Source organism: Triticum urartu, chromosome 2A (genome assembly GCF_056163025.1).
Source record: "Triticum urartu cultivar PI428250 chromosome 2A, HENAU_Tu73, whole genome shotgun sequence".
Classification (NCBI taxonomy): domain Eukaryota; kingdom Viridiplantae; phylum Streptophyta; class Magnoliopsida; order Poales; family Poaceae; genus Triticum; species Triticum urartu.
Genome location: NC_141874.1, coordinates 396,420,338 through 396,447,921, shown reverse-complemented (window position 1 = coordinate 396,447,921; position 27,584 = coordinate 396,420,338). Strand labels below are relative to the sequence as shown.

General features: G+C 45.7%; 1 protein-coding gene and 1 pseudogene across 1 annotated transcript; both read left to right on the top strand.

The window, feature by feature from the left end:
- The first annotated feature begins 7,944 nt into the window (after positions 1 to 7,944).
- LOC147985244 (uncharacterized) lies at positions 7,945 to 9,022 on the top strand. Its single transcript, XM_087539858.1, has one exon. The coding sequence runs from the start codon at positions 8,095 to 8,097 to the stop codon at positions 8,662 to 8,664; it is 570 nt and encodes a 189-aa protein (XP_087395984.1). The 5' UTR covers positions 7,945 to 8,094; the 3' UTR covers positions 8,665 to 9,022.
- A 3,309-nt stretch (positions 9,023 to 12,331) lies between these two features.
- On the top strand, positions 12,332 to 25,952 carry LOC147985243 (uncharacterized; annotated as a pseudogene).
- The last annotated feature ends 1,632 nt before the right edge of the window (positions 25,953 to 27,584 follow it).

The window sequence follows — 27,584 nt, the reverse complement described above, 5'->3', positions numbered from 1 at the left end:
TACGTACTCCCCCAAGCTTAGACTTTTGGCCTAAGATGGTCTAATGCCACGGATGGCCTGGCGGATATCCAAATTTGTAGTTGGGGTCATACTGAGATGCAATAGTCATTGCATCGTGGGCTGCAGCTTGGAGGCGAGCTATCTCAGCCCTCCTCTTATACTCTTCCGCCTCCTCTCTGGTTATAAAATATCTCCCCTTTGCCTGAAAGTCAAAGAAAGTAGAAGCAGGGAGAGCGACGTGATAGGTGCGTCGTCTGTCAAAGATTAGTCGGTACTGGAGGAACTGATCGTTCCTCTCAACAAACTGATGACGAACCATAGCCTCATAATCCAAATAAGCAAGGGGCAACTCAATATCATCCTCACGTATGGTTATACCAAGAAAATTAGCTATGCGGGTTGCATAAATTCCACCAAAGAAATCTCCATTAAATCTATTAAGATGCAACCTACGTGCAACAATGGCTCCCAAATTATAAGATTTATCTCCTAACACAGCACTCCTAATAATACTGAGGTCAGGGACACACATGTGACATGCTTAATCTTTACCATTAATGCATCTACTTATGAAGAGAGCAAAATAATGTAGAGCAGGAAAATGAATGCTCCCTATGGTAGCTTGTGCTATATCTCTAGACTCTCCCACAGTTATACTAGTAAGAAAATCTCTAAATTCAGATTTGCGAGGTTCACTAGCACTACCCCACTGTGGAAGTTTGCAAGCTGTGGTAAAATCCTCTAAGTCCATAGTATAAGAATTTTCATAAAGATCAAACAGGACAGTTTGAGAATTGCGTGAAGATGAAAATCCAAACCTCCTCACAAAGGAACTAGTGGGATAGTTGTACTGACGGCACTTTTCTGCCTCGAAGCTCGCAAGATCAGCATTACGCAAATATGCATTAAATTTTCCTTAATTCCTGCTCGATCCATGAAGTCCTCTGAAGGCCATTCATAAGGCCGCACTGGAGCGTCCCTTGGTGGCTCATCATCAGCATCACGCATTGCAAGCTTGGATCCTTGTTTCCTTGAAGAACCACATTGGTACATTTTCCTAAACATATTTCTTCCTCTGAAAAATTTCTGAAATTTTTAGTAACTTCAAAATAAAAGTGAACCAAACTCAACAAAATTGATAGCAACTACTCCTACAAGTGCCTAGAGCCTATATCATGCATCAAAACTACTTGGAACCACATAAATTTGACATGCAAGCTCAAGAATAGGGTCACCTAAGCAGCAAAAATATTCTATGAATAAAGCACTAGAACAAAAACTAATTGGACCATTGGAGGAGTCACATACCAAGGAACAATCCCCCAAAGCAGTTTTGTGAGAGGTGCTTTGGGCAAGGAGATCGAAAATCGCAGCAAAATGAGCTGGATAATGGTGTTTGTGGGGGGAAGAAGGAGTGTGTGGGTGCAGGAATAAGTGGAGGAGGGCCACTGTGGGCCCATGAGGCAGGAGGGCGCGCCCAAGGGTAGGGCGCGCCCTCCACCCTCGTGGCCAGGTGGATGCCCCCCTGCTGTGTTCTCAGTGCCAAATATTCTCAAATATTCCAGAAAAATTCATATTTAAATTTTAGGGCATTTGGAGAACTTTTATTTTCGGGGTATTTTTATATTGCACGGATAATCAGAGAACAGACATAAATTACTATTTTTATTTTATTTAATATAAATAACAGAAAGTAGAAAGATGGTACAGAGAGTTGTTTTTTCTAAATTCATCCATCTCATGATCATCAAATGGAATCCATTAACAAGGTTGATCAAGTCTTGTTAACAAACTCATTCCGAATAACATGGAACCGGAGAATTTTCGAATAACACTAGGTTACCTCAACGGGGATATGCACATCCCCAACAATAAGAATATCATATTTCTTCTTGACAGTAGGAAGAGGAAATTCAAAACCTCCAAAAATAATCGATGGAATTTTTCCAATAGAATTGATACTGTGGACTTGAGGTTGTTTCCTCGAAAAGTGCACCGTATGCTCATTACCATTAACATGAAAAGTGACATTGCCTTTGGTGCAATCAATAACAGCCCCTGCAGTATTCAAAAAGGGTCTTCCAAGAATAATAGACATACTATCATCCTCGGGAATATCAAGAATAACAAAGTCCGTTAAAATAGTAACGTTAGCAACCACAACAGGCACATTCTCACCAATACTGACAAGTATAGCAGTTGATTTATCAGCCATTTGCAAAGATATTTCAGTAGGTGTCAACTTATTCAAATCAAGTATACGATATAAAGAGAGAGGCATAACACTAACACCGGCTCCAAGATCACATAAAGCAGTTTTAACATGGTTTTTTAATGGAGCATGGTATAGTGGGTACTCCTGGATCTCCAAGTTTCTTTGGTATTCCACCTTTAAAAGTATAATTAGCAAGCATGGTGGAAATTTCAGATTCCGGTATCTTTCTTTTATTAGTAACAATATCTTTCATATACTTAGCATAAGGATTCATTTTGAGCATATCAGTTAATCGCATACGCAAAAAGATAGGTCTAATCATTTCAGCAAAGCGCTCAAAATCCTCATCATCCTTTTTCTTGGACGGTTTGGGAGGAAAAGGCATGGGTTTTTGAACCCAAGGCTCTCTTTCCTTACCGTGTTTCCTAGCAACAAAGTATTTCTTATCATAACGTTGATTCTTTGATTGTGGGTTATCAAGATCAACAGCAGGTTCAATTTCTATATCATTATCATTACTAGGTTGAGCATCAACATGAACATTATCATTTACATTATCACTAGTTTCATGTTCATTACCAAATTGTGTTCAGCATCAGAAATAGAAATATCATTTGGATTCTCAGGTGTTTCAGCAATAGGTTCACTAGAAGCATGCAAAGTCCTATCATTTTTCTTTTTCTTCCTTTTAGAAGGACTAGGTGCATCTATATTATTTCTCTGAGAATCTTGCTCAATTCTCTTAGGGTGGCCTTCAGGATAGAAAGGTTCCTGAGTCATTTTACCAGTTCTAGTAGCCACTCTAACAGCATAGTCCTTATTTTTACTATTCAATTCATTGAGCAAATCATTTTGAGCTTTAAGTACTTGTTCTACTTGAGTGGTAACCATAGAAGCATGTTTACTAATAAGTTTAAGTCCACCTTTGACATTGGCCATATAATCACCCAAGTGTTCAAGCATAGCAGCACTGTGTTTTAATTCTCTACCGAAATAAGCATTGAAGTCTTCTTGCTTAACCATATATTTATCAAACTCATCTAAGCATGGGCTAGCAAACTTAGTAAATGAGATTTCAGCTTTATCATATCTATAGAGAGAATTTACCTTTACTACCTGTGTCGGGTTATCAAGACCATGTGTTTCTTCAATAGGTGATGGATTAAAACCATATATTTCTTCAATAGGCAGTAAATTAAGACCATGTATTTCTTCAATAGGAGGTAAATTCTTAACATCTTCAGCTTTAATACCCTTTTCTTTCATGGATTTCTTTGCCTCTTGCATATCTTCAGGACTGAGAAATAGAACACCCCTTTTCTTCGGAGCTGGTTTAGGAATAGCCTCAGGAGTTGGCTCAGGAAGTGTCCAATTATTTTCATTTGTCAACATATTATTCAATAGAATTTCAGCTTCATCCGGTGTTCTTTCCCTGAAAACAAAACCAGCACAACTATCCAGGTAATCTCTGGAAGCATCAGTTAGTCCATTATAAAAGATATCAAGTATTTCATTTTTCTTAAGAGGATGATCAGGCAAAGCATTAAGTAATTGGAGAAGCCTCCCCCAAGCTTGTGGGAGACTCTCTTCTTCAATTTTCACAAAATTATATATATCCCTTAAGGCAGCTTGTTTCTTATGAGTAGGGAAATATTTAGCAGAGAAGTAATAAATCATATCTTGGGGACTACGCACACAACCAGGATCAAGAGAATTAAACCATATCTTAGCATCACCCTTTAATGAGAACGGAAATATTTTAAGGATATAAAAAGTAGCGAGTTCTCTCATCATTAGTGAACATGGTGGCTATATCATTTAATTTAGTAAGATGTGCCACAACAGTTTCAGATTCATAGCCATAAAAAGGATCAGATTCAACCAAAATAATTATGTCAGGATCAATAGAGAATTCATAATCCTTATCAGTAACAAAGATAGGTGAAGTAGCATAAGTAGGATCATATTTCATTCTAGCATTCAGAGTTTTTTGTTTAAGCTTAGCTAATAATTTCTTAAGATCACTTCTATCATTGCATGCAAGAAAAGTCTTTTTTAGTTTCTTCATCCATAACATAGCCCTCAGGCACAACAGGTAATTCATATTTATTAGGAGAGGCTTCATAATCACTTTCATCAGTATTATCAGTTTCAATAATTTCATTCTCTCTAGCCCTAGCGAGTTGTTCATCAAGAAATTCACCGAGTGGCACAGTAGTATCAGGCATAGAAGTAGTTTCATCATAAGTATCATGCATAGCAGAAGTGGCATCATCAATAATATGTGACATATCGGAATTAATAGGAGAAGCAGGTTTAGGTGTCGCAAGCTTACTCAAAACAGAAGGTGGATCAAGTGCAGAGCTATATGGCAGTTCCTTACCTCCCCTCGTAGTTGAGGGATAAATCTTGGTTCTTGGATCTTTCCAGTTCTTCATAATGATAAGCATATATAAATCTCAAGTGACTCAAAGAATAGAGCTATGCTCCCCGGCAACGGCGCCAGAAAATAGTCTTGATAACCCACAAGTATAGGGGATCGCAACAGTTTTCGAGGGTAGAGTATTCAACCCAAATTTATTGATTCGACACAAGGGGAGCCAAAGAATACTTTCAAGTATTAGCAGCTGAGTTGTCAATTCAACCACACTTGGAAACTTAATATCTGCAGCAAAGTGTTTAGTAGTAAAGTAATATGATAGTAGTGGTAACGGTAGCAAAAGTAATATTTTTGGTATTTTGTAGTGATGATAACAATAGCAACGTAAAAGTAAATAAGCGAAGAACAATATATGAAAAGCTCGTAGGTAATGGATCGGTGATAGAGAATTATGCCGGATGCGGTTCATCATATAACAGTCATAACCTAGGGTGACACAGAACTAGCTCCAATTCATCAATGTAATGTAGGCATGTATTCCGAATATAGTCATACGTGCTTATGGAAAAGAACTTGCATGACATCTTTTGTCCTACCCTCCCGCGACAGCAGGGTCCTAGCAGAAACTAAGGGATATTAAGGCCTCCTTTAATAGAGTACCGGACCAAAGCATTAACACACAGTGAATACATGAACTCCTCAAACTACGGTCATCACCGTAAGTGGTCCCGATTATTGTCACTTCGGGGTTGCCGGATCATAACACATAGTACGTGACTATAGACTTGCAAGATAGGATCAAGAACTCACATATATTGATGAAAACATAATAGGTTCAGATCTGAAATCATGGCACTCGGGCCCTAGTGACAAGCATTAAGCATAGCAAAGTCATAGCAACATCAATCTCAGAACATAGTGAATACTAGGGATCAAACCCTAACAAAACTAACTCGATTACATGATAAATCTCATCCAACCCATCATCGTCCAGCAATCCTACGATGGAATTACTCACGCACGGTGTTGAGCATCATGAAATTGGTGATGGAGGATGGTTGATGATGACGATGGCGACGGATTCCCCTCTCCGGAGCCCCGAACGGACTCCAGATCAGCCCTCCCGAGAGAGTTTAGGGCTTGGCGGCGGCTCCGTATTGTAAAACGCGATGAATCTTTCTCTCTGATTTTTTTCTCTCCGAACACGAATATATAGAGTTGGAGTTGAGGTCGGAGGAGCTCCAGGGGGCCCACGAGGTAGGGGGGCGTGCCTAGGAGGGCAGGAACGCCCCCACCCTCGTGGCTAGGGTGTGGGCCCCTTGGTCTTGATCTTTTGCCAGTATTTTTTATTATTTCCAAAAATAATCTCCGTGAAGTTTCAGGTCATTCCGAGAACTTTTGTTTCTGCACATAAATAACACCATGGCAATTCTGCTGAAAACAGCGTCAGCCCGGGTTAGTTCCATTCAAATCTTGCAAGTTAGAGTCCAAAATAAAGGCAAAAGTGTTTGGAAAAGTAGATACGACGAAGACGTATCACTATACTATTAACCATGCTCTTAGAGCTCTGTGCTTCTTTTTTATCTCTCTTGTCCATATACACAAAAGTACCATGTAAATAGGCTTATAGCCCATTAAATAATTTAATTATTTAGCAACTAAAATTTTTCATGCATTGGTTGATGGACATTTTACGTAGGTCCAAGTGTTATCTTGATTACCATAAGAGCAAGTATAATAAGGTATAGTCAGCAGGCTGTAAGAATTAAACTATTATATTTTTGTTGAGTTGGATGAGAGAGAATAGGACAGAGAAGAGAAGCGGGCTGCAGATTAACAGCCAGCTGTAGCACGGGCTCCAATAAACAATATGAGGGTGTAAGGTGGACCATATATTAATAAAGTACTAGTAGTTCTTAGCAACTTGCTACTATGCATGTTGGCTATTAGGTCGATTATATGTGACATGGCAACTTCATATAGCAGGTAGTTGGCTATACTATTAACCATGCTCTGAATACTCTCTCTCATTTTTAAATTCTTTGTCACACCAGTTTTCTTATCTACTGTAAAGATATTGTAGGAGTATATGACATACTTAGCACCTGGTTACTTTTTTTGCATCGAACTATGACTTTATTCGATGAAGGATCATTCGGTTACAGTCTGCCCTTAGGCCATTCACAAGAAAATCTGGGCTCTGGGCTCTCCTCGAGCCAACACTCCGTGCCCTCCGATGCACAAGTACATTGCGCACACAGAAGGGCTGAAAAATTAAAAACCCTACTAACATGCTGCACCGAAAATGACACAAAATTAAGGACTAAAACATATAGTTCTCGAAAGATAGGCGCTGCAACGGAACGTGAGTTGCCGCGCCAGTTCCATTAGGTGACCAGCTCCATGCAATCGACCTCCATTATCACATGTGACATCCCGCGCAGCTGAGCAAAGATCACACCCTCCCGGAATGCTAGGAGTTCAGCAATGAAAGGGTTCGAGACCCCCTCTAGCGGCTTGCACCAGGCCCCAATGAACGATATGTGAGACCGGGCAACCGGGAAAACCGAACCATCAGTATTGATGGTGATCCACCCCCACGTCAGGGGGGGTTCCAGCCTTGCCCCGTCTGTACTCTTGGCCAACGGGCAGGTATATTGAGTATGGACAAGGTTTCATGCATCCACTTAAGCGCCTGCACTGGGGAGAAACCCTCTTGGTCATGAGTCCATTTATTCCTGAAGGTCCATACGACGTGCATGATCGTAATGATGTTGCAACGAGTATCATCAGAAAACATATCATCGAGCACTCCATCCCGTGCCCATGTTAAGGGATGCAGCCTCGGTAGGTGAAGATCGAACCGATCCTACGCCGCAATCCAGGACTGCTTGACATGTGAACATGAGATGAGCGCATACATTAAGTCTTCGTCCATGGCCTGACAGATGTCGCAGCGGCCGAGTGGCTTGATGTGTCGGTGCTTCAAGGTCATGGAGTCTGGCAAGATGCCACGGAGAACCCTTCATCAGAACACTCTGACCTTCGGCACCACTCGTAACTTCCAAAGTGCAGTCTATAATTGTTTTTTGGCTGATGAAGCACCTGATCACTGTGAGCACAGAGAAGAAAGGCCTTCGAGCGCGGTTGCGCTGTCTGGCTAATCGGTACGTACGTATTCACCACGTAAACGCAGCTTCGACTCCCAAGTCCCAAACTAAAACTAGTGGTAGAACGTTTGGGGAAAGGAGAGAAAGCAATAGATAAGTGAGAAAGGACGCCTTAAAATATCCCCGGTCGGAGGGAGTCCACGCATACACGCTGCCCTGGCCCCAGCCAAACGCCAGTCTGTCTGTCATGTTCCTCATTCCCCTGCCCTTCCCTTCCTCCTTGTATATATATAACAGGCCCTCCCATTCCTCCACTTCCATCGCCGTCTCAAAGCTCAAGCTCACACAACAACATCACAAACATCACCACAAACCTAGTCCAGTATAAAATGGGGATCTGCATGTCTAGCGGCGGCGCGGCGGCGGCGGTGCGGGCAGAGGGGCAGCCTGCCTCCACGGCTATGGTACTGCTGCCAACCGGGGAGCTGCGGGAGTACCCGCGCCCTGCCACAGCGGCGGAGGCGCTCGAGGACAACTCCGTGGCTGGGGACGCCGGGTGGTTCCTGTGCGACGCCGACGCGATGGGCTTCGAGGGCCCCGTGGCCGCAGTCGCCGGGGCCGAGGAGCTCCGCCCGGGGCAGATCTACTTCGTGCTCCCCGCCGAGGCCCGTAAGAACGGGCTACGGCGCGAGGACCTCGCCGCGCTCGCCGTCAGGGCGTCCGCGGCGCTCGTCGGTAAGGCCAACGCCAACGCCTCCGGCAGCGGCGGACGGAGGAGGCGCGCCGGCTCTGTTTCGCCGCTCGTGTTCGCCCCGCCGCCGGAGGTGGACGGGACCCTCGCGTACAAGACCGTGCCGGCGCTGGCGGCGAAGAGGCGGCCGGTGGCGCGCGCGAAGAGCGCCGGGAGGATGCAGCCGCGCTTCTCACCTGACCTGACCGCCATTCCCGAGTGCGAGTGAACCAGCACAATGGCGTCGCCGTCGCGGATGGATCGATCTGCGAGTTCCCATGCAAGACCGCTCGTCCGCTCGAATATGGAAAAAATGGAATATGGAGAGGCTCCGACGATTCCGGAAACAGAGCAAAGGAAGGTGTCGCCAGCTATGGGATTTTGATTGGATGGGCGGTGTTTGTTTCCACTTGCGGGCGATGGCCGATGGGGAGGTTGATTAGATAGAGCCTGTAATTTGTAGGAGCAAAATTTTGGTCGGTTTAGTCGAGTTTGTGGTCTCACGTCTCAAGAGACAACGAAATGTGAATATAAATTCCCGAGGTCCTCATTTTGCCAAAACACGCACACTTTTTTTGGGTGTAGTTTCTACACTTTTCTTGGTCCGACATGCTGGAAACCTGCAATTAGACTAGCCATAATGGGAAGTAACATACACTAGTAACATACGTGTATTCTTATACTATGTTACTACCTTTATAGTAGGTAGTAACATAGGAGTAAGTGTGGTAACATGCATAGCTTCATTTATTAGGTTATAGACTCATATTGCATTGGGACATGTGATGTTACAGTAACTAGCTAAGTTACTACTACTACCTCTCTCCTCATTAACTCATTGCCACATAAATAAATTTGCTGAGTTGGATTCAATGTTACTGCTGAAGTTACTCCCACTGTGGCTAGTCTTAGACGGAACCACCGAGCTGTAGCACGCAATATTAACTGTGTCTGTGTGTGTCCGATCTTATACAGACTAAGGCTAGTCATAGTAGGAGTAACTTAGATAGTAACATAGGGTATTTTAAGAAAATTTTACTTATGTGATAAGTAATTAATGAGAGATGGTAACATAATATGTTACTGTAACATAGCGCTTTCCGAGACAAGATGAGTCTACAAGTTAATAAATGAAGCCATATATGATAATACTATTATGTTACTTTGTATTATGAAGATAGTAATTTAGACTAGTGTCGACACTAGTCTAACTTACTCCTTACTATGACCAGCCTAATGTTGATGCGACATGCGAGTGCGACAGAGCCCTGTATTCCGTTTGCAGCTCGGTTCGCCTGTGGATACAGCACGGCCGCCGCTTCTCGGTCGTTTCTACGATGTCGGTCTCCTGCGTGAAAGCGTGCTGGCGCAGGGCCGCTACCGCGTGCCAAGTAGCGGCGCATGCTGCTTTGGCCCTAGGATTTTCAGCGCTACGGTGGCCAACCATTGCGTATCTGTGGGCATGAAGTCCCGTGCAGGAGTATTTGGTGAAGTCTGGCATCAGGTGAAAAGCGACGCTATACATCTGCGTACGTACTCGGTGAGCCCAACTTGATGCCCGCGCATGTTGCATGGGAGTGTAACCCCGATCGTCGTAGAGTACGCGCGTGTGATCATGGCGTGCTACGTTTCAAGGTCAGCTCGGGCAGCGTCGCCGCCATGGTCACGGCGTCACCCATGCCGATCGCACGTCGCTACGGCCTACGGGTTTAGGCTGCGGCGAACAGGCCATGCATTGCATTTGCACGAATGGCTGCTCCTCCTATGATTGGAGTGCATGCCTGATGAATCCTCTTGGCATGTTCCCACTCTACATGCTCTCTACGTTCGTTGGCGCGTAACCGCGTATACCAAACAAAGACAGCAAGCAAATTTTCTTGACACGATCTTCTCAAACAGAAACATCCTGCTGCGTCTGTTTGTTTCAAGCAGGCTGGCTGGCAACGTGCGTGTGCTGGATTCAGATTCCTCCTAGTACATGGAAAGTACACATCAGTTACTAATAATATACTCCCTCCGTCCCACAATATAAAATCGTTTTGCAAGTTGTTTTAACTAGCAAAATGATCTTATATTATGTGATGCGGGCACTAGTAAACTCGTATGTGTTATTCTATAGCCGAATCAAAATAGCAGATGCTAATTCTTCCAGCAAGGAAGACAACAATAAATACTACTTCCTCAGTTTCAGGCTCTGTTCGTTCACACCTCTTCCCACAGGGATTAGAGGGGATTTGGAGGGAATTTGACTTGTAGGAGATCTAATCCCCCTTAATCTCTGCCAAACCTCTTCAATTCCCTGTGAACCAAACGCAGCCTAATATAGTTTTCTTCGGTTTCATAACATGGTGCATATAGATTCTTTTAAAAGTCAAACTTTGCAAACTTTTTTTAGGTGAATGTCTTATATATTACCGTCTTTTTAAATAAGGTAAATAATGTTTTTTTATAGGAAGGTAAATAACGTTTAGTTTCAGAGTACAATGGGATGAGCTAAAAGAACATCTTAATTTCACAGGTAGGTATAAACCAATTAAATTTGCACGTCAAACAATATCATGTGTTGGGAGTGTGGGAGCAATGGTAACCCGAAATTGTCGCAAAATCCATCAAACCAGACCTCAATATCCACACACGTCTCAGCCTGAACATTGCTATTCAGTGGACACATCAGGAGAACCATCCAACAAAAACACCAAGGCTAACGGAAACAACCAACGGCAAAGGGGAAATCATGGTCACTCCTAACCAAGAGGAACAGGGCATACCGGCTGACGACGATCTATCCACACATTACTAAACTACTCCCTTCGTTTTGAATTACTTGTCTTGGATTTGTCTAGATATGGATGTATCTAGACTCATTTTAGTGCTAGATACCTCCATATCTAGACAAATGCAAGACAAGTAATTCGAAACGGAAGGAGTACATAAAGGCACCGCCAGCGGAAAAGAATGTATAAAATTAGCAAACACCTCAACCAAACCTACAACGAGGATAAAACAACAGTAGATCATGTGAAAAAGACCCACAAAAATGACCAACACCCCACTGATCCACGGCTATCCACAGCACCACATCCAATCAGGCAGAAAGCGTCTAATCCAAACCCGAGTGGATCGCAAAAAGAGCAACACATGAATGAAGATACACATGAAGCATCCAGCGGTGCAGCCCATATCATATAATCCCAGAGCCCAATCGGCGAGCACCGGCGAGCAAACAGCACCACAAACAAAAAGGAAACAACAAAGGAGGAAGCAAACAGAAGGCGCCAATCCGCCGGGAGATAACCGCATCCACAGCCGGACCTAGCTGGCATGTCCACGGACGACCGGTCACCCCTCAATTTTTCGTATCCACAACCGTATACCCCATTAGCATGTCCTCAAATCTATACAATTACATAGTACAATGTAAACTTAACTCATGTAATACAACTCGATCTCAGGCATCACGTCCGGCTACTTTATCATGCATCTCATCGCAAATCGACATGCTGTACTACTACATCATACTACATGCCATTAAACTATTAAAACTTTGCATGTTCTACGTACTTTCGTACTAAAAGTATGAAGAAAGTTCATCCACGCATGCCCTTGTCTTGCTGTTGCTCTTGCCGTCTTTGTCACAGAAGTAGCGATCAAAGAACAGGAGTTACAGCTCAGGTGTTAACGAGCCAGTACATATTCTGTAGGTTTTGTATATTGTGTATTCTTGTTGTAACTTATTTCTACTTTTATGGATCACAACCACTCTCCACGTACTGGCCTGCGTGCCTTGGTTCACTGAAGACGTTGGGTGCTCCGCTATATGTATCTGTAAACTCTTGCATAATGAGATGTGACAGCACAGTGAGCTTTCTTCTCCCTTTAGCTTGGTATCAGACACCATGGCATTTGAGGACATCTTCGGTGACCTTTCCCCTTCCGCCGCCGCCGCCGCCACCACGGCCGCCGCGTCCTCCCCTCCTGGGTCCTCGCCTAGCCTCACCCATTGCTCTTCCCGCTGCCTCTTCTGCTCTCTCCACCATGGCCGCACCTCCTGCTATCCCTTCCCCTGATCCACAAATCCTTTTGAACTTCCACCAAGATCACATCTCCAACCACATCACCTTCAAACTTGATCCTGCTGCCAACAATTACATCAAATGGCGCACTTTCTTCAACTGCGTTCTCCTCCAACATCGCGTCCAGGACCACGTTCTTCGTCCACCCCCAGTGCGCCCCGACGCTGCCTAGACCGCTGTCGATCAGCGGCTCATCCTGTGGATCCTCTTCACCCTTGCCGACTCCCTCCTTGAACTCATCATGGGGGGCGCCAATGACGCCTACACTGTCTGGTCTCGCATCCGGGACTACTTCCAGGCCAACCAGGGCGCCCAGTATCTTCATCTCACGCGTCAGTTTGGCAACCTCAAGCAGGGTGACTCCACTGTCTCCGACTACGCCAAGCGCCCGAAGGCCCTTGCTGATGGCCTCGCCGACACGGGCAACCCCGTCTCCGACCATGATCTGAGGATGCAGCTTCTTCATGGACTCGACGCCTGCCTCGACACCATCCGCACCCTACTCGGCGACACGGTACCTCTGCCCTCCTTCGCTGCCACTCGCGCTCGCTTGGATCTAGCGAAGTACAACATCAACCTTCGCGCGGCTGAGGCGAGCTCGGTTGCCCTCACCATCTCTGGCGGCTCCAACGGCGACCGCGGGGACCGCGGCAACGACCGCAGGGATCGTGCCCCCGCCCCGGGTCGCGGATCTGGTGCATCTCGCGGCAACAACAACACCGGTGGCAACGATCGCGGCCGTGGACGTGGTCGTGGCCGTGGACGTGGTCGCTCTGACTCCAGTGGTCGTGGGCAGCCGCCGCCCTCGCCGTGGACCGGGTATTTCGCCCCATACGGCATGGCGCTCCCACCACCCCGTCCCAGTTGGATTCCTCCGAACGTTGCGGGTGTCCTGGGTCCTCGTCCTAGCTCTCACTCCCAGGCCTACCCGTTGATGTTGTCTGGGTCGTCTTCATCGTACCAGCCGCCGCCATCTTCACTATACCCATCCGGCGCGCCGTCCTGGGATCATGCAGCTCTGTTCCAGCACGCCTACAGCCAGCAGGGCCTCCCTCCTCATGGTGCTGACTGGATCCTCGACTCTGGCGCCGCCACGCACGTCACCGGCAACCCTGGTAACCTCTTCTATTTTCATTTGTTTCCAAAGCATTCTTCTTCAAGTATCATTGTCGGCAATGGTGATCGTCTTCCTATCATTGGCATGGGCTCCACCATCCTCCCTCCCACTAATCTCTCCCTTCGGGATGTTGTTGTTTCCCCACGCATTGTTAAAGATCTCATATCTATTCGCAAATTATCCACTGATAGTCATGTTGCTGTCGAGTTTAATTCCTCTGGTTTCTCTGTGAAGGAACTTCCAACCAGGACTCCCATCATGACGTCCAGTAGCCCCAGTCCTCTCTACCCGTTCTACGGTCAGCAGTCCATTGGTGGCGCCACTTTCTTCACATCCTCCGGCGATTTATGGCATCGACGCCTTGGCCATCCGGGCAAGGCCACCCTAGATGCTCTCTCCAAGGATTTCCTTTCCGATTGTAATAAAGTGGCTCATTCTCCTTGTTCTGCCTCACAACTTGGGAAGCAGCCCCGTTTAGCTTTTTCTTCCTCAAATAATTGTACTAGTGCCCCCTTCCAAGTCATCCATTGTGATCTGTGGATGGCACCCGTTGTTAGTTTTTCGGGTTATCAATACTATCTTATCATTCTCGATGATTACTCGCATTACTCTTGGTCTTTTTGTTGGGTTTCGTAGTAATTTCAAAAAAATTCCTACGCACACGCAAGATCATGGTGATGTATAGCAACGAGAGGGGGAGAGTGTGATCTACGTACCCTTGTAGATCGACAACGGAAGCGTTAACTGGGTTGATGTAGTCGTACGTCTCCACGGCCCGACCGATCAAGCACCGAAACTACGGCACCTCCGAGTTCTAGCACACGTTCAGCTCGATGACGATCCCCGGACTCCGATCCAGCAAAGTGTCGGGGAAGAGTTCCGTCAGCACGACGGCGTGGTGATGATCTTGATGTACTACCGTCGCAGGGCTTCGCCTAAGCACCGCTACAATATTATCGAGGGCTATGGTGGAAGGGGGCACCGCACACGGCTAAGAATATGATCACGGGGATCAACTTGTCTCTAGGGGGTGCCCCTACCTCCATATATAAAGGTTCAAGGGAGGGGGCCGGCCGGCCAGGAGAGGCGCGCCAGGAGGAGTCCTACTCCCTTTGGGAGTAGGACTCCCCCCCTTTCCTAGTTGGAATAGGATTCGTGGGGTGGGAAAAGAGAGAGAGAGAAGGAGGGGGGCGCCGGCCCCCTCCCTCCTTGTCCTATTCGGACTAGGGGTGGAGGGGCGCGCGGCCCAGCCCTGGCTGCCTCTTCTCTTCTTCCACTAAGGCCCACTAAGGCCCATATACCTCCCGGGGGGTTCCGGTAACCTCCCGGTATTCCGGTAAAATCCCGATTTCACCCGGAACACTTCCGATATCCAAACATAGGCTTCCAATATATCAATCTTTATGTCTCGACCATTTCGAGACTCCTCGTCATGTCCGTGATCACATCCGGGACTCCGAACAACCTTCGGTACATCAAAATGCATAAACTCATAATATAACTGTCATCGTACCCTTAAGCGTGCGGACCCTACGGGTTCGAGAACAATGTAGACATGACCGAGACACGTCTCCGGTCAATAACCAATAGCGGAACCTGGATGCTCATATTGGCTCCTACATATTCTTCGAAGATCTTTTATCGGTCAGACCGCATAACAACATACGTTGTTCCCTTTGTCATCGGTATGTTACTTGCCCGAGATTCGATCGCCGGTATCCCATACCTAGTTCAATCTCGTTACCGGCAAGTCTCTTTACTCGTTCTGTAATACATCATCCCGCAACTAACTCATTAGTTGCAATGCTTGCAAGGCTTAAGTGATGTGCATTACCGAGAGGGCCCAGAGATACCTCTCCGACAATCGGAGTGACAAATCCTAATCTCGAAATACGCCAACCCAACATGTACCTTTGGAGACACCTGTAGAGCTCCTTTATAATCACCCAGTTACGTTGTGACGTTTGGTAGCACACAAAGTGTTCCTCTGGCAAACGGGAGTTGCATAATCTCACAGTCATAGGAACATGTATAAGTCATGAAGAAAGCAATAGCAACATACTAAATGATCGGGTGCTAAGCTAATGGAATGGGTCATGTCAATCAGATCATTCAACTAATGATGTGATCCCGTTAATCAAATAACAACTCTTTGTCCATGGTTAGGAAACATAACCATCTTTGATTAACGAGCTAGTCAAGTAGAGGCATACTAGTGACACTCTGTTTGTCTATGTATTCACACATGTATTATGTTTCCGGTTAATACAATTCTTGAAGGAAATATGCCCTAGAGGCAATAATAAAGTTATTATTTATTTCCTTATATCATGATAAATGTTTATTATTCATGCTAGAATTGTATTAACCGGAAACATAATACATGTGTGAATACATAGACAAACAGAGTGTCACTAGTATGCTTCTACTTGACTAGCTCGTTAATCAAAGATGGTTATGTTTCCTAACCATGGACCAAGAGTTGTTATTTGATTAACGGGATCACATCATTAGTTGAATGATCTGATTGACATGACCCATTCCATTAGCTTAGCACCCGATCGTTTAGTATGTTGCTATTCCTTTCTTCATGAGTTATACATGTTCCTATGACTATGAGATTATGCAACTCCCGTTTGCCAGAGGAACACTTCGTGTGCTACCAAACGTCACAACGTAACTGGGTGATTATAAAGGAGCTCTACAGGTGTCTCCAAAGGTACATGTTGGGTTGGCGTATTTCGAGATTAGGATTTGTCACTCCGATTGTCGGAGAGGTATCTCTGGGCCCTCTCGGTAATGCACATCACTTAAGCCTTGCAAGCATTGCAACTAATGAGTTAGTTGCGGGATGATGTATTACAGACCAAGTAAAGAGACTTGCCGGTAACGAGATTGAACTAGGTATAGGATACCGACGATCGAATCTCGGGCAAGTAACATACCGATGACAAAGGGAACAACGTATGTTGTTATGCGGTCTGACCGATAAAGATCTTCGTAGAATATGTAGGAGCCAATATGGACATCCAGGTCCCGCTATTGGTTATTGACCGGAGACGTGTCTCGGTCATGTCTACATTGTTCTCGAACCCGTAGGGTCCGCACGCTTAAGGTTACGATGCCAGTTATATTATGAGTTTATGCATTTTGATGTACCGAAGGTTGTTCGGAGTCCCGGATGTGATCACGAATATGACGAGGAGTCTCGAAATGGTCGAGACATAAAGATTGATATATTGGAAGCCTATGTTTGGATATCGGAAGTGTTCCGGGTGAAATCGGGATTTTACCGGAGTACCGGGAGGTTACCGGAACCCCCCGGGAGCTATATGGGCCTTAATGGGCCTTAGTGGAAGAAGAGGAGAGGCAGCCAGGGCTGGGCCGCGCGGCCCTCCCCCCTAGTCCGAATAGGACAAGGAGAGAGGGGGCCGGCGTCCCCCTCCTTCTCTCTATCTCTTTTCCCACCTCGCGAATCCTATTCCAACTAGGATTGGGGGAGAAGTGCTACTCCTGGAGGGAGTAGGACTCCTCTTGGCGCGCCCTATGATGGCCGGCCGGCCTCCCCCTCTTGAGCCTTTATATACGGAGGCAGGGGCACCCCAGAGACACACAAGTTGATCTTCGTGGTCGTTCCTTAGCCGTGTGCGGTGCCCCCCCTCCACCATATTCCACCTCGGTCATATTGTAGCAGTGCTTAGGCGAAGCCCTGCGACGGTAGAACATCAAGATCGTCATCACGCCGTCGTGCTGACGGAACTCCTCCCCGATGCTTTGCTGGATCGGAGCCCAGGGATCGTCATCGAGCTGAACGTGTGCCAAGAACTCGGAGGTGCCAGAGTAACGGTGCTTGGATCGGTCGGATCGGGAAGACGTACGACTACTTCCTCTACGTTGCGTCAACGCTTCCGCTTCGGTCTACGAGGGTACGTAGACAACACTCTCCCCTCTCGTTGCTATGCATCACCATGATCTTGCGTGTGCGTAGGAAATTTTTTGAAATTACTACGAAACCCAACAGTGGCATCCGAGCCTAGGTTTTATATGTTGATGTTATATGCACGAGTAGAACACAAGTGAGTTGTGGGCGATATAAGTCATACTGCTTACCAGCATGTCATACTTTGGTTCGGCGGTATTGTTGGACGAAGCGGCCCGGACCGACATTACGCGTACGCTTACGCGAGACCGGTTCTCCCGACGTGCTTTGCACATAGGTGGCTTGCGGGTGACAGTTTCTCCAACTTTAGTTGAACCGAGTGTGGCTACGCCCGGTCCTTGAGAAGGTTAAAACAACACCAACTTGACAAACTATCGTTATGGTTTTGATGCGTAGGTAAGATTGGTTCTTGCTTAAGCCCGTAGCAGCCACGTAAAACTTGCAACAACAAAGTAGAGGACGTCTAACTTGTTTTTGCAGGGCATGTTGTGATGTGATACGGTCAAAACGTGATGAGATATAAGTTGTTGTATGAGATGATCATGTTTTGTTAAAGTTATCGGCAACTGGCAAAAGCCTTATGGTTGTTTCTTTATTGCATAAGATGCAAGTGCCAAATAATTGCTTTACTTTATCGCTATGCGATAGCAATAGTTGCAAGAGCAATAGTTGGCGAGACGACCGTGTGATGACGCATTGATATAGATCAAGATGATGGAGATCATGGTGTCATGCCGGTGACGATAGAGATCATGACAGTACTTTGGAGATGGAGATCAAAGGCGCAAGATGATGATGGCCATATCATGTCACATATTTTGATTGCATATGATGTTTATCTTTTATACATCTTATTTTGCTTAGTTTGACGGTAGCATTTTAAGATGATCTCTCACTAATTATCAAGAAGTGTTCTCCCTGAGTATGCACCGTTGCGAAAGTTCTTCGTGCTGAGACACCACGTGATGATCGGGTGTGATAGGCTCTACGTTCAAATACAACGGGTGCAAAACAGTTGCACACGCGGAATACTCAGGTTATACTTGACGAGCCAAGCATATACAGATATGGCCTCGGAACACGGAGACCGAAAGGTCGAGCGTGAATCATATAGTAGATATGATCAACATAGTGATGTTCACCAATGAAACTACTCCATCTCACGTGATGATCGGACATGGTTTAGTTGATTTGGATCACGTGATCACTTAGAGGATTAGAGGGATGTCTATCTAAGTGGGAGTTCTTAAGTAATATGATTAAATTGAACTTAAATTTATCATGAACTTAGTCCTGGTAGTATTTTGCAAATCATGTTGTAGATCAATAGCTCGCGTTGTTGCTTCCCTGTTTATTTTGATATGTTCCTAGAGAAAATTGTGTTGAAAGATGTTAGTAGCAAAGATGCGGATTGGATCCATGATATGAGGTTTATCCTCATTGCTGCACAGAAGAATTATGTTCTTGATGCACCGCTAGGTGACAGACCTATTGTAGGAGCAGATGCAGACATTATGAATGTTTGGCTAGCTCAATATGATGACTACTTGATAGTTTAGTGCACCATGCTTAATGGCTTAGAATCGGGACTTCAAAGACGTTTTGAACGTCATGGACCATATGAGATGTTCCAGGAGTTGAAGTTAATATTTCAAGCAAATACCTGAGTTGAGAGATATGAAGTCTCCAACAAGTTCTATAGCTAAAAGATGGAGGAGAATCGCTCAACTAGTGAGCATGTGCCCAGATTGTCTAAGTACTACAATCGCTTGAATCAAGTGGGAGTTAATCTTCCAGATAAGATAGTGATTGACGAAATTCTCTAGTCACCATCACCAAGTTAGTAGAACTTCGTGATGAACTATGATATGCAAGGGATAACGGAAACGATTCCCAAGCTCTTCGTAATGCGGAAATTGATGAAGGTAGAAATCGAGAAAAACATCAAGTGTTGATGGTAGACAAGACCACTAGTTTCAAGAAAAGGGCAGAGGGAAGAAGGGGAACTTCAAGAAGAACAGCAAGCAAGTTGCTGCTCAAGTGAAGAAGCCCAAGTCTGATCCTAAGCCTGAGACTAAGTGCTTCTACTGCAAAGGGACTGGTCACTGGAAGTGGAACTACCCCAAGTGATTGGCGGATAAGAAGGATGGCAAAGTGAACATAAGTATATTTGATATACATGTTATTGATGTGTACTTTACTAGTGTTTATAGCAACCCCTCAGTATTTGATACTAGTTCAGTTGCTAAGATTAGTAACTCGAAACGGGAGTTGCAGAATAAACAGAGACTAGTTAAGGGTGAAGTGACGATGTGTGTTGGAAGTGGTTCCAAGATTAACATGATCATCATCGCACACTCCCTATACTTTCGGGATTAGTGTTGAACCTAAATAAGTGTTATTTGGTGTTTGCGTTGAGCATAAATATGATTTGATCATGTTTATTGCAATATGGTTATTCATTTAAGTAAGAGAATAAATTGTTGTTCTGTTTACATGAATAAAACCTTATATGGTTACACACCCAATGAAAATGGTTCGTTGGATCTCGATCGTAGTAATACACATATTCATGATATTGAAACCAAAAGATGCAAAGTTAATAATGATAGTGCAACTTATTTGTGGCACTGCCGTTTAGGTCATATTGGTGTAAAGCGCATGAAGAAACTCCATGCTGATGGGATTTTGGAATCACTTGATTATGAATCACTTGATGATTGCGAACCATGCCTCATGGGCAAGATGACTAAGACTCCGTTCTCCGGAGCGAGCAACTGACTTATTGGAGATAATACATACTGATGTATGAGGTCCGATGAGTGTTAAGGCTCACGACAAGTATCGTTATTTTCTGAACTTCACAGATGATTTGAGCAGATATGGGTATATCTACTTGATGAAACATAAGTCTGAAACATTTGAAAAGTTCAAAGAATTTCAGAGTGAAGTGGAAAATCATCGTGACAAGAAAATAAAAGTTTCTACGATATGATCGCAGAGGTAAAATATTTGAGTTACGAGTTTGGCCTTCAATTAAAACAATGTGAAATAGTTTCACTACTCACGCCACCTAGAACACCATAGTGTAATGGTGTGTCCGAACGTCATAACCATACTTTATTAGATATAGTGCGATCTATGATGTCTCTTACCGATCTACCACTATCGCTTTGGGGTTATGCATTAGAGACAGTTGCATTCACGTTAAATAGGGCACCATCTAAATCTGTTGAGACGACACCGTGTGAACTATGGTTTGGCAAGAAACCTAAGTTGTCGTTTCTTGAAGTTTGGAGTTGCGATGCTTATGTGAAAAAGTTTCATCTCGATAAGCTCAAACTCAAATCGGAGAAATATGTCTTCATAGGATACCCAAAGGAGACAGTTGGGTACACCTTCTATCACAGATCCGAAGGCAAGACATTCGTTGCTAAGAATGGATCCTTTCTAGAGAAGGAGTTTCTCTCGAAAGAAGTGAGTGGGAGGAAAGTAGAGAACTTGATGAGGTAACTGTACCTGCTCCCTTATTGGAAAGTAGTTCATCACAGAAATCTGTTCCTGTGACTACTACACCAATTAGTGAGGAAGCTAATGATGATGATCATGTAACTTCAGATCAAGTTACTATCGAATCTCGTAGGTAAACCAGAGTGAGATCCGCACCAGAGTGGTACGGTAATCTTATTCTGGAGGTCATGTTACTTGACCATGACGAACTTGCGAACTATGAGGAAGCGATGATGAGCCCAGATTCCGCGAAATGGTTTGAGGCCATGAAATCTGAGATATGATCCATGTATGAGAACAAAGTATGGACTTTGATGGATTTGCCCGATGATCGGCAAGCCATAGAAAATAAATGGATTTTCAAGAGAAAGACGGACGCTGATAGTAGTGTTACTATCTACAAAGCTAGAATTGTCGCAAAAAGGTTTTTGACAAGTTCAAGGTGTTGACTACAGTTTCTCACTCGTATCTATGCTTAAGTTTATCCGAATCATGTTAGCAATTGCCGCATTTTATGAAATCCGGCAAATGGATAAACAAAACTGCATTCCTTAATGAATTTATTAAAAAAGAGTTGTATATGATACAACCAGAAGGTTTTATCAATCTTAAAGGTGCTAACAAAATGTGCAAGCTCCAGCGATCCATCTATGGACTGGTGCAAACATCTCGGAGTTGGAATATATGCTTTGATAAGTTGATCAAAGCATATAGTTTTATACAGGCTTGCGGTGAAGCCTCTATTTACAAGAAAGTGAGTGGGAGCACTACAACATTTCTGATAAGTATATGTGAATGACATATTGTTGATCGGAGATAATGTAGAATTATTCTGTAAAGCATAAAGGAGTGTTTGAAAGGAGTTTTTCAAAGAAAGACCTCGGTAAAGCTGCTTACATATTGAGTATCAAGATCTATAGAGATAGATCAAGACGCTTGATAAGTTTTTCAATGAGTACATACCTTGACAAGATTTTGAAGTAGTTCAAAATGGAACAGTCAAAGAAAAAGTTTCTTGCCTGTGTTACAAGGTGTGAACTTGAGTAAGACTCAAAGCCCGACCACGGCAGAAGATAGAAAGAGAATGAAAGTCATTCCCTATGCCTCAGTCATAGGTTCTATAAAGTATGCCATGATGTGTACCAGATCTATTGTATACCATACACTGTGTTAAGAGAGGGAGTACAATAGTGATCTAGGAGTAGATCAATGGACAGCGGTCAAAATTATCCTTACTGGAATAAGGATATGTTTCTCGATTACGGAGGTGACAAAAGGTTCGTCGTAAAGGGTTACGTTGATGCAAGTTTTGACACTGATCCAGATGACTCTAAGTCTCAATCTGGATACATATTGAAAGTGGAAGCAATTAGCTAGAGTAGCTCCATGCAGAGCATTGTTGACATAGAAATTTGCAAAATACACGCGGATCTGAATGTGGCAGACCCGTTGACTAAACTTCTCTCACAAGCAAAACATGATCACTTTTTGGGTCTTAATCACATAGCGATGCGAACTAGATTATTGAATCTAGTAAACCCTTTGGGTGTTAGTCACATGGAGATGTGAACCAATCACATAAAGATGTGAACTATTGATGTTAAATCACATGGCGATGTGATCTAGATTATTGACTCTAGTGCAAGTGGGAGACTGAAGGAAATATGCCCTAGAGGCAATAATAAAGTTATTATTTATTTCCTTATATCATTATAAATGTTTATTATTCATGCTAGAATTGTATTAGCCGAAAACATAATACATGTGTGAATACATAGACAAACAGAGTGTCACTAGTATGCCTCTACTTGACTAGCTCGTTAATCAAAGATGGTTATGTTTCCTAACCATGGACCAAGAGTTGTTATTTGATTAACGGGATCACATCATTAGTTGAATGATCTGATTGACATGATCCATTCCATTAGCTTAGCACCCGATCGTTTAGTATGTTGCTATTGCTTTCTTCATGACTTATACATGTTCCTATGACTATGAGATTATGCAACTCCCGTTTGCCAGAGGAACACTTTGTGTGCTACCAAATGTCACAACGTAACTGGGTGATTATAAAGGAGCTCTATAGGTGTCTCCAAAGGTACATGTTGGGTTGGCGTATTTCGAGATTAGGATTTGTCACTCCGATTGTCGGAGAGGTATCTCTGGGCCCTCTCGGTAATGCACATCACTTAAGCCTTGCAAGCATTGCAACTAATGAGTTAGTTGCGGGATGATGTATTACAGAACGAGTAAAGAGACTTGCCGGTAACAAGATTGAACTAGGTATAGGATACCGACGATCGAATCTCGGGCAAGTAACGTACCGATGACAAAGGGAACAACGTATGTTGTTATGCGGTCTGACCGATAAAGATCTTCGTAGAATATGTAGGAGCTAATATGGGCATCCAGGTCCCGCTATTGGTTATTGACCGGAGACGTGTCTCGGTCATGTCTACATTGTTCTCGAACCCGTAGGGTCCGCACGCTTAAGGTTACGATGCCAGTTATATTATGAGTTTATGCATTTTGATGTACCGAAGGTTGTTCGGAGTCCCGGATGTGATCACAGACATGAAGAGGAGTCTCGAAATGGTCGAGACATAAAGATTGATATATTGGAAGCCTATGTTTGGATATCGGAAGTGTTCCGGGTGAAATCGGGATTTTACCGGAGTACCGGGAGGTTACCGGGACCCCCCGGGAGCTATATGGGCCTTAATGGGCCTTAGTGGAAGAAGAGGAGAGGCAGCCAGGGCTGGGCCGCGCGCCCCTCCCCCCTAGTCCGAATAGGACAAGGAGAGAGGGGGCCGGCGTCCTCCTCCTTCTCTCTATCTCTTTTCCCACCTCGCGAATCCTATTCCAACTAGGATTGGGGAGAAGTCCTACTCCCGGAGGGAGTAGGACTCCTCCTGGCGCGCCCTATGATGGCCGGCCGGCCTCCCCCTCTTGAGCCTTTATATACGGAGGCAGGGGCACCCCAGAGACACACAAGTTGATCTTCGTGATCGTTCCTTAGCCGTGTGCGGTGCCCCCCTCCACCATATTCCACCTCGGTCATATTTGTAGCAGTGCTTAGGCGAAGCCCTGCGACGGTAGAACATCAAGATCGTCACCACGCCGTCGTGCTGACGGAACTCCTCCCCGATGCTTTGCTGGATCGGAGCCCAGGGATCGTCATCGAGCTGAACGTGTGCCAAGAACTCGGAGGTGCCGGAGTAACGGTGCTTGGATCGGTCGGATCGGGAAGACGTACGACTACTTCCTCTACGTTGCGTCAACGCTTCCGCTTCGGTCTACGAGGGTACGTAGACAACACTCTCCCCTCTCGTTGCTATGCATCACCATGATCTTGCGTGTGCGTAGGAAATTTTTTGAAATTACTACGTTGCCCAACAATTCTAGCATGAATAATAAACTTTTATCATGATATAAGGAAATAAATAATAACTTTATTATTGCCTCTAGGGCATATTTCCTTCACTTTTCCGTTCGCAATAAATCCGACACGTCTCCTACCCTCCAGCGCTTTTTCACGTATATACTTACCCAATTTCGCACGCTCATCCAATGTATGCAATGTGATAATGGCGGTGAATTCATCAACACCTCTCTCCGCACCTTCTTCTTCACGAATGGCATCATTTACCGTCTCTCTTTCCCCCACACTTCTCCACAAAACGGCAAGGCCGAGCGCATGATTCGCACTACAAACGATGTCGTCCGCACTCTTCTCCTTCAGGCCTCTCTCCCACCACCATTTTGGGTTGAGGCCTTACACACTGCCACACATTTACTCAACAGGTGCCCCTCTGTTAAAACCTCACCCAACACTCCCTACTTTCTCCTCACCGGCATCCATCCTTGTTACGATCACCTTCGGGTCTTCGGCTGCCTCTGTTTTCCTAACCTTTATGCCACTACCCCTCACAAACTAGCGTTGCGGTCTACAAGATGTGTCTTCCTTGGCTACCCCTTAGAACACAAAGGATATCATTGTTTTGACCTCACCTCACGACGGGTTATTGTTTCTCGTCACGTCATATTTGACAAAACAGTGTTTCCTTATGTACCACCCCCACCAGCGGCCACAGATTCGTCCTTCGCACCCGATCCCGCACCTTCCGCTACACACTGCGCCATCCCCCTCGGGATCCCCGTCAGCCCAACCTTGGACGCCAGTGGCCCCACGCGATCTACCTCGCCAATCACTCCACCCATCCCCCCTCCCCACGCGTCCCAACGCTCCCCCACCGAGCCGACCGGGTTTGCGCCCACACTCCCCCCGAGCCACGCGCCCCTCTGACCTCGCCTGATCCGATCGGATCTCTCGGGTGACCCGCCCCTGCCACCCTTGACTCTCCCGCGCCTGCCTCTCCCACTCCTCCTAGGGCCCCACCGAATCTCCCTCAACAACCGAGCCCTCCACTCCCAGCCCGCCACGTCGCCCGGTTGTCCCCGTCGCCCCACCCGTCAATACACATAAAATGACGACCCGGGCAAAACGTGGATTCGCTCAGCCTCGCCGTTTATTCTTCCTCACCACCTCTCCCACTATTTCCCTTCTTCCCTCTTCATACAAAACAGCCCTAAAAGATTCCCATTGGTACGATGCGATGCTTGATGAATTTGATGCTTTGCTAACAAATGATACTTGGAGTTTGATTCCTCGCTCTGCAGGTGTTAACGTGGTAACCGGCAAGTGGATCTTCCGTCACAAATTTCACCCCGATGGCTCTCTGGCACGGTACAAAGCGCGGTGGGTGCTTCGTGGCTTCACTCGGAAAGAGGGTATCGATTTCACGGAGACTTTCAGTCCGGTCGTCAAACCGGCCATCGTCCGCGTCATCCTCAGCATCGCCACCGCGCACTCTTGACCCATCCATCAACTCGATGTCAAGAATGCATTTCTTCATGGCGATCTTGGTGAGACGGTTTACTGCTCCCAACCGGTGGGGTTTGTTGACTCCTCTCGTCCCAACCATGTTTGCCTCCTCAAGAAATCCTTGTATGGCCTCAAACAAGCTCCTCGGACGTGGTTCTTGCGCTTCCAATCCTTTCTCCTGTCCTTGGGTTTTGTGGCATCCAAGTGTGACTCGTCCCTCTTCATCTACCGCCATGGCTCCTCTGTAGCCTACCTCCTCCTATATGTGGATGATATCATCCTCACGGCAAACACCACTCCTACACTTCACTTCATCATATCCTCCCTCAAATCCAAATTTGCCATGACAGACCTTGGGGATATTCACCACTTTCTCAGAGTCAATGTCACTCGCAACCAATCCGGCATCTTTCTCTCCCAACAACAGTATGTCCTGGAGATCCTAGACCGCGCCAATATGCTAAACTGTAGTCCTATTCCTACTCCTGTGGACACCAAAGCCAAACTTTCCCTCACTGATGGCGACCCCCTTCCACAATCCACCCTCTATCGTAGCTATGCCGGTGCCCTCCAATACTTAACCCTCACCCGCCCCGACATCTCTTACGCAGTTCAACATGCTTGCCTCTTCATGCATGCACCACGCACCACGCATATGCAGCTCATCAAACGCATCTTGCGCTACCTCAAGGGCACATCCCACTTCGGTCTTCAGGTCTATAAGTCGCCATCCCTCGACCTCACCGCTTACTCCGACGCCGACTGGGCCGGCTGCCCGAATACGCGTAAGTCCACGTCCGGCTTCTGCGTGTTTCTCGGCGACAACTTGATCTCCTGGTCGTCCAAGCGCCAGCATACAGTATCTCACTCCAGTGCGGAAGCTGAGTACCGGGTCGTCGCAAACTGTGTGGCTGAGACCACCTGGCTTCGCCAATTGCTTCACGAGCTTCGTCGCCCACCTGCTCGCGCCACTGTTGTTTAATGTGACAACATCTCCGCCACATACCTCTTGTCCAATCCGGTTCAGCACCAACGCACCAAACACGTCGAAATCGACCTCCACTTTGTTCGTGATCGTGTTGCGTTGAGTGAAGCAAGAGTTCTACACGTTCCCTCTGGTTCCCAGTATGCCGATGTCTTCACCAAAGGCCTCCCTACCGCGGTTTTCACCGATTTTCGGTCCAGCCTGAACATCCACCCGGGCGGAGTTCCGACTGCCGGGGGGGGGGGGGGGGTTAACGAGCCAGTACATATTCTGTAGATTTTGTATATTGTGTACTCTTGTTGTAACTTATTCCTACTTTCATGAATCACAACCAGTCTCCACGTACTGGCCTGCATGCCTTGGTTCACAGGAGACCTTGGGTGCTCCGTTATATGTATCTGTAAACTCTTGGATAATGAGATGTGACAGCACAGTGAGCTTTCTTCTCCCTTTAGCTTCAGGTGCACACGGCACGCAGAACAATACAGGACCGGCGCTGCTGCTTCTCGTGTGTGTGTGTTTGTCTCTCAAGTCTGAACACCTTACGCCGTGTCTCATCTATTCCCTTCTAGAGATGTGCTAGCTTAGCTGCGTTGCTCTCTCTGTTTTTTTATTGGCCGCCCAAGACCGAGAGTGGCC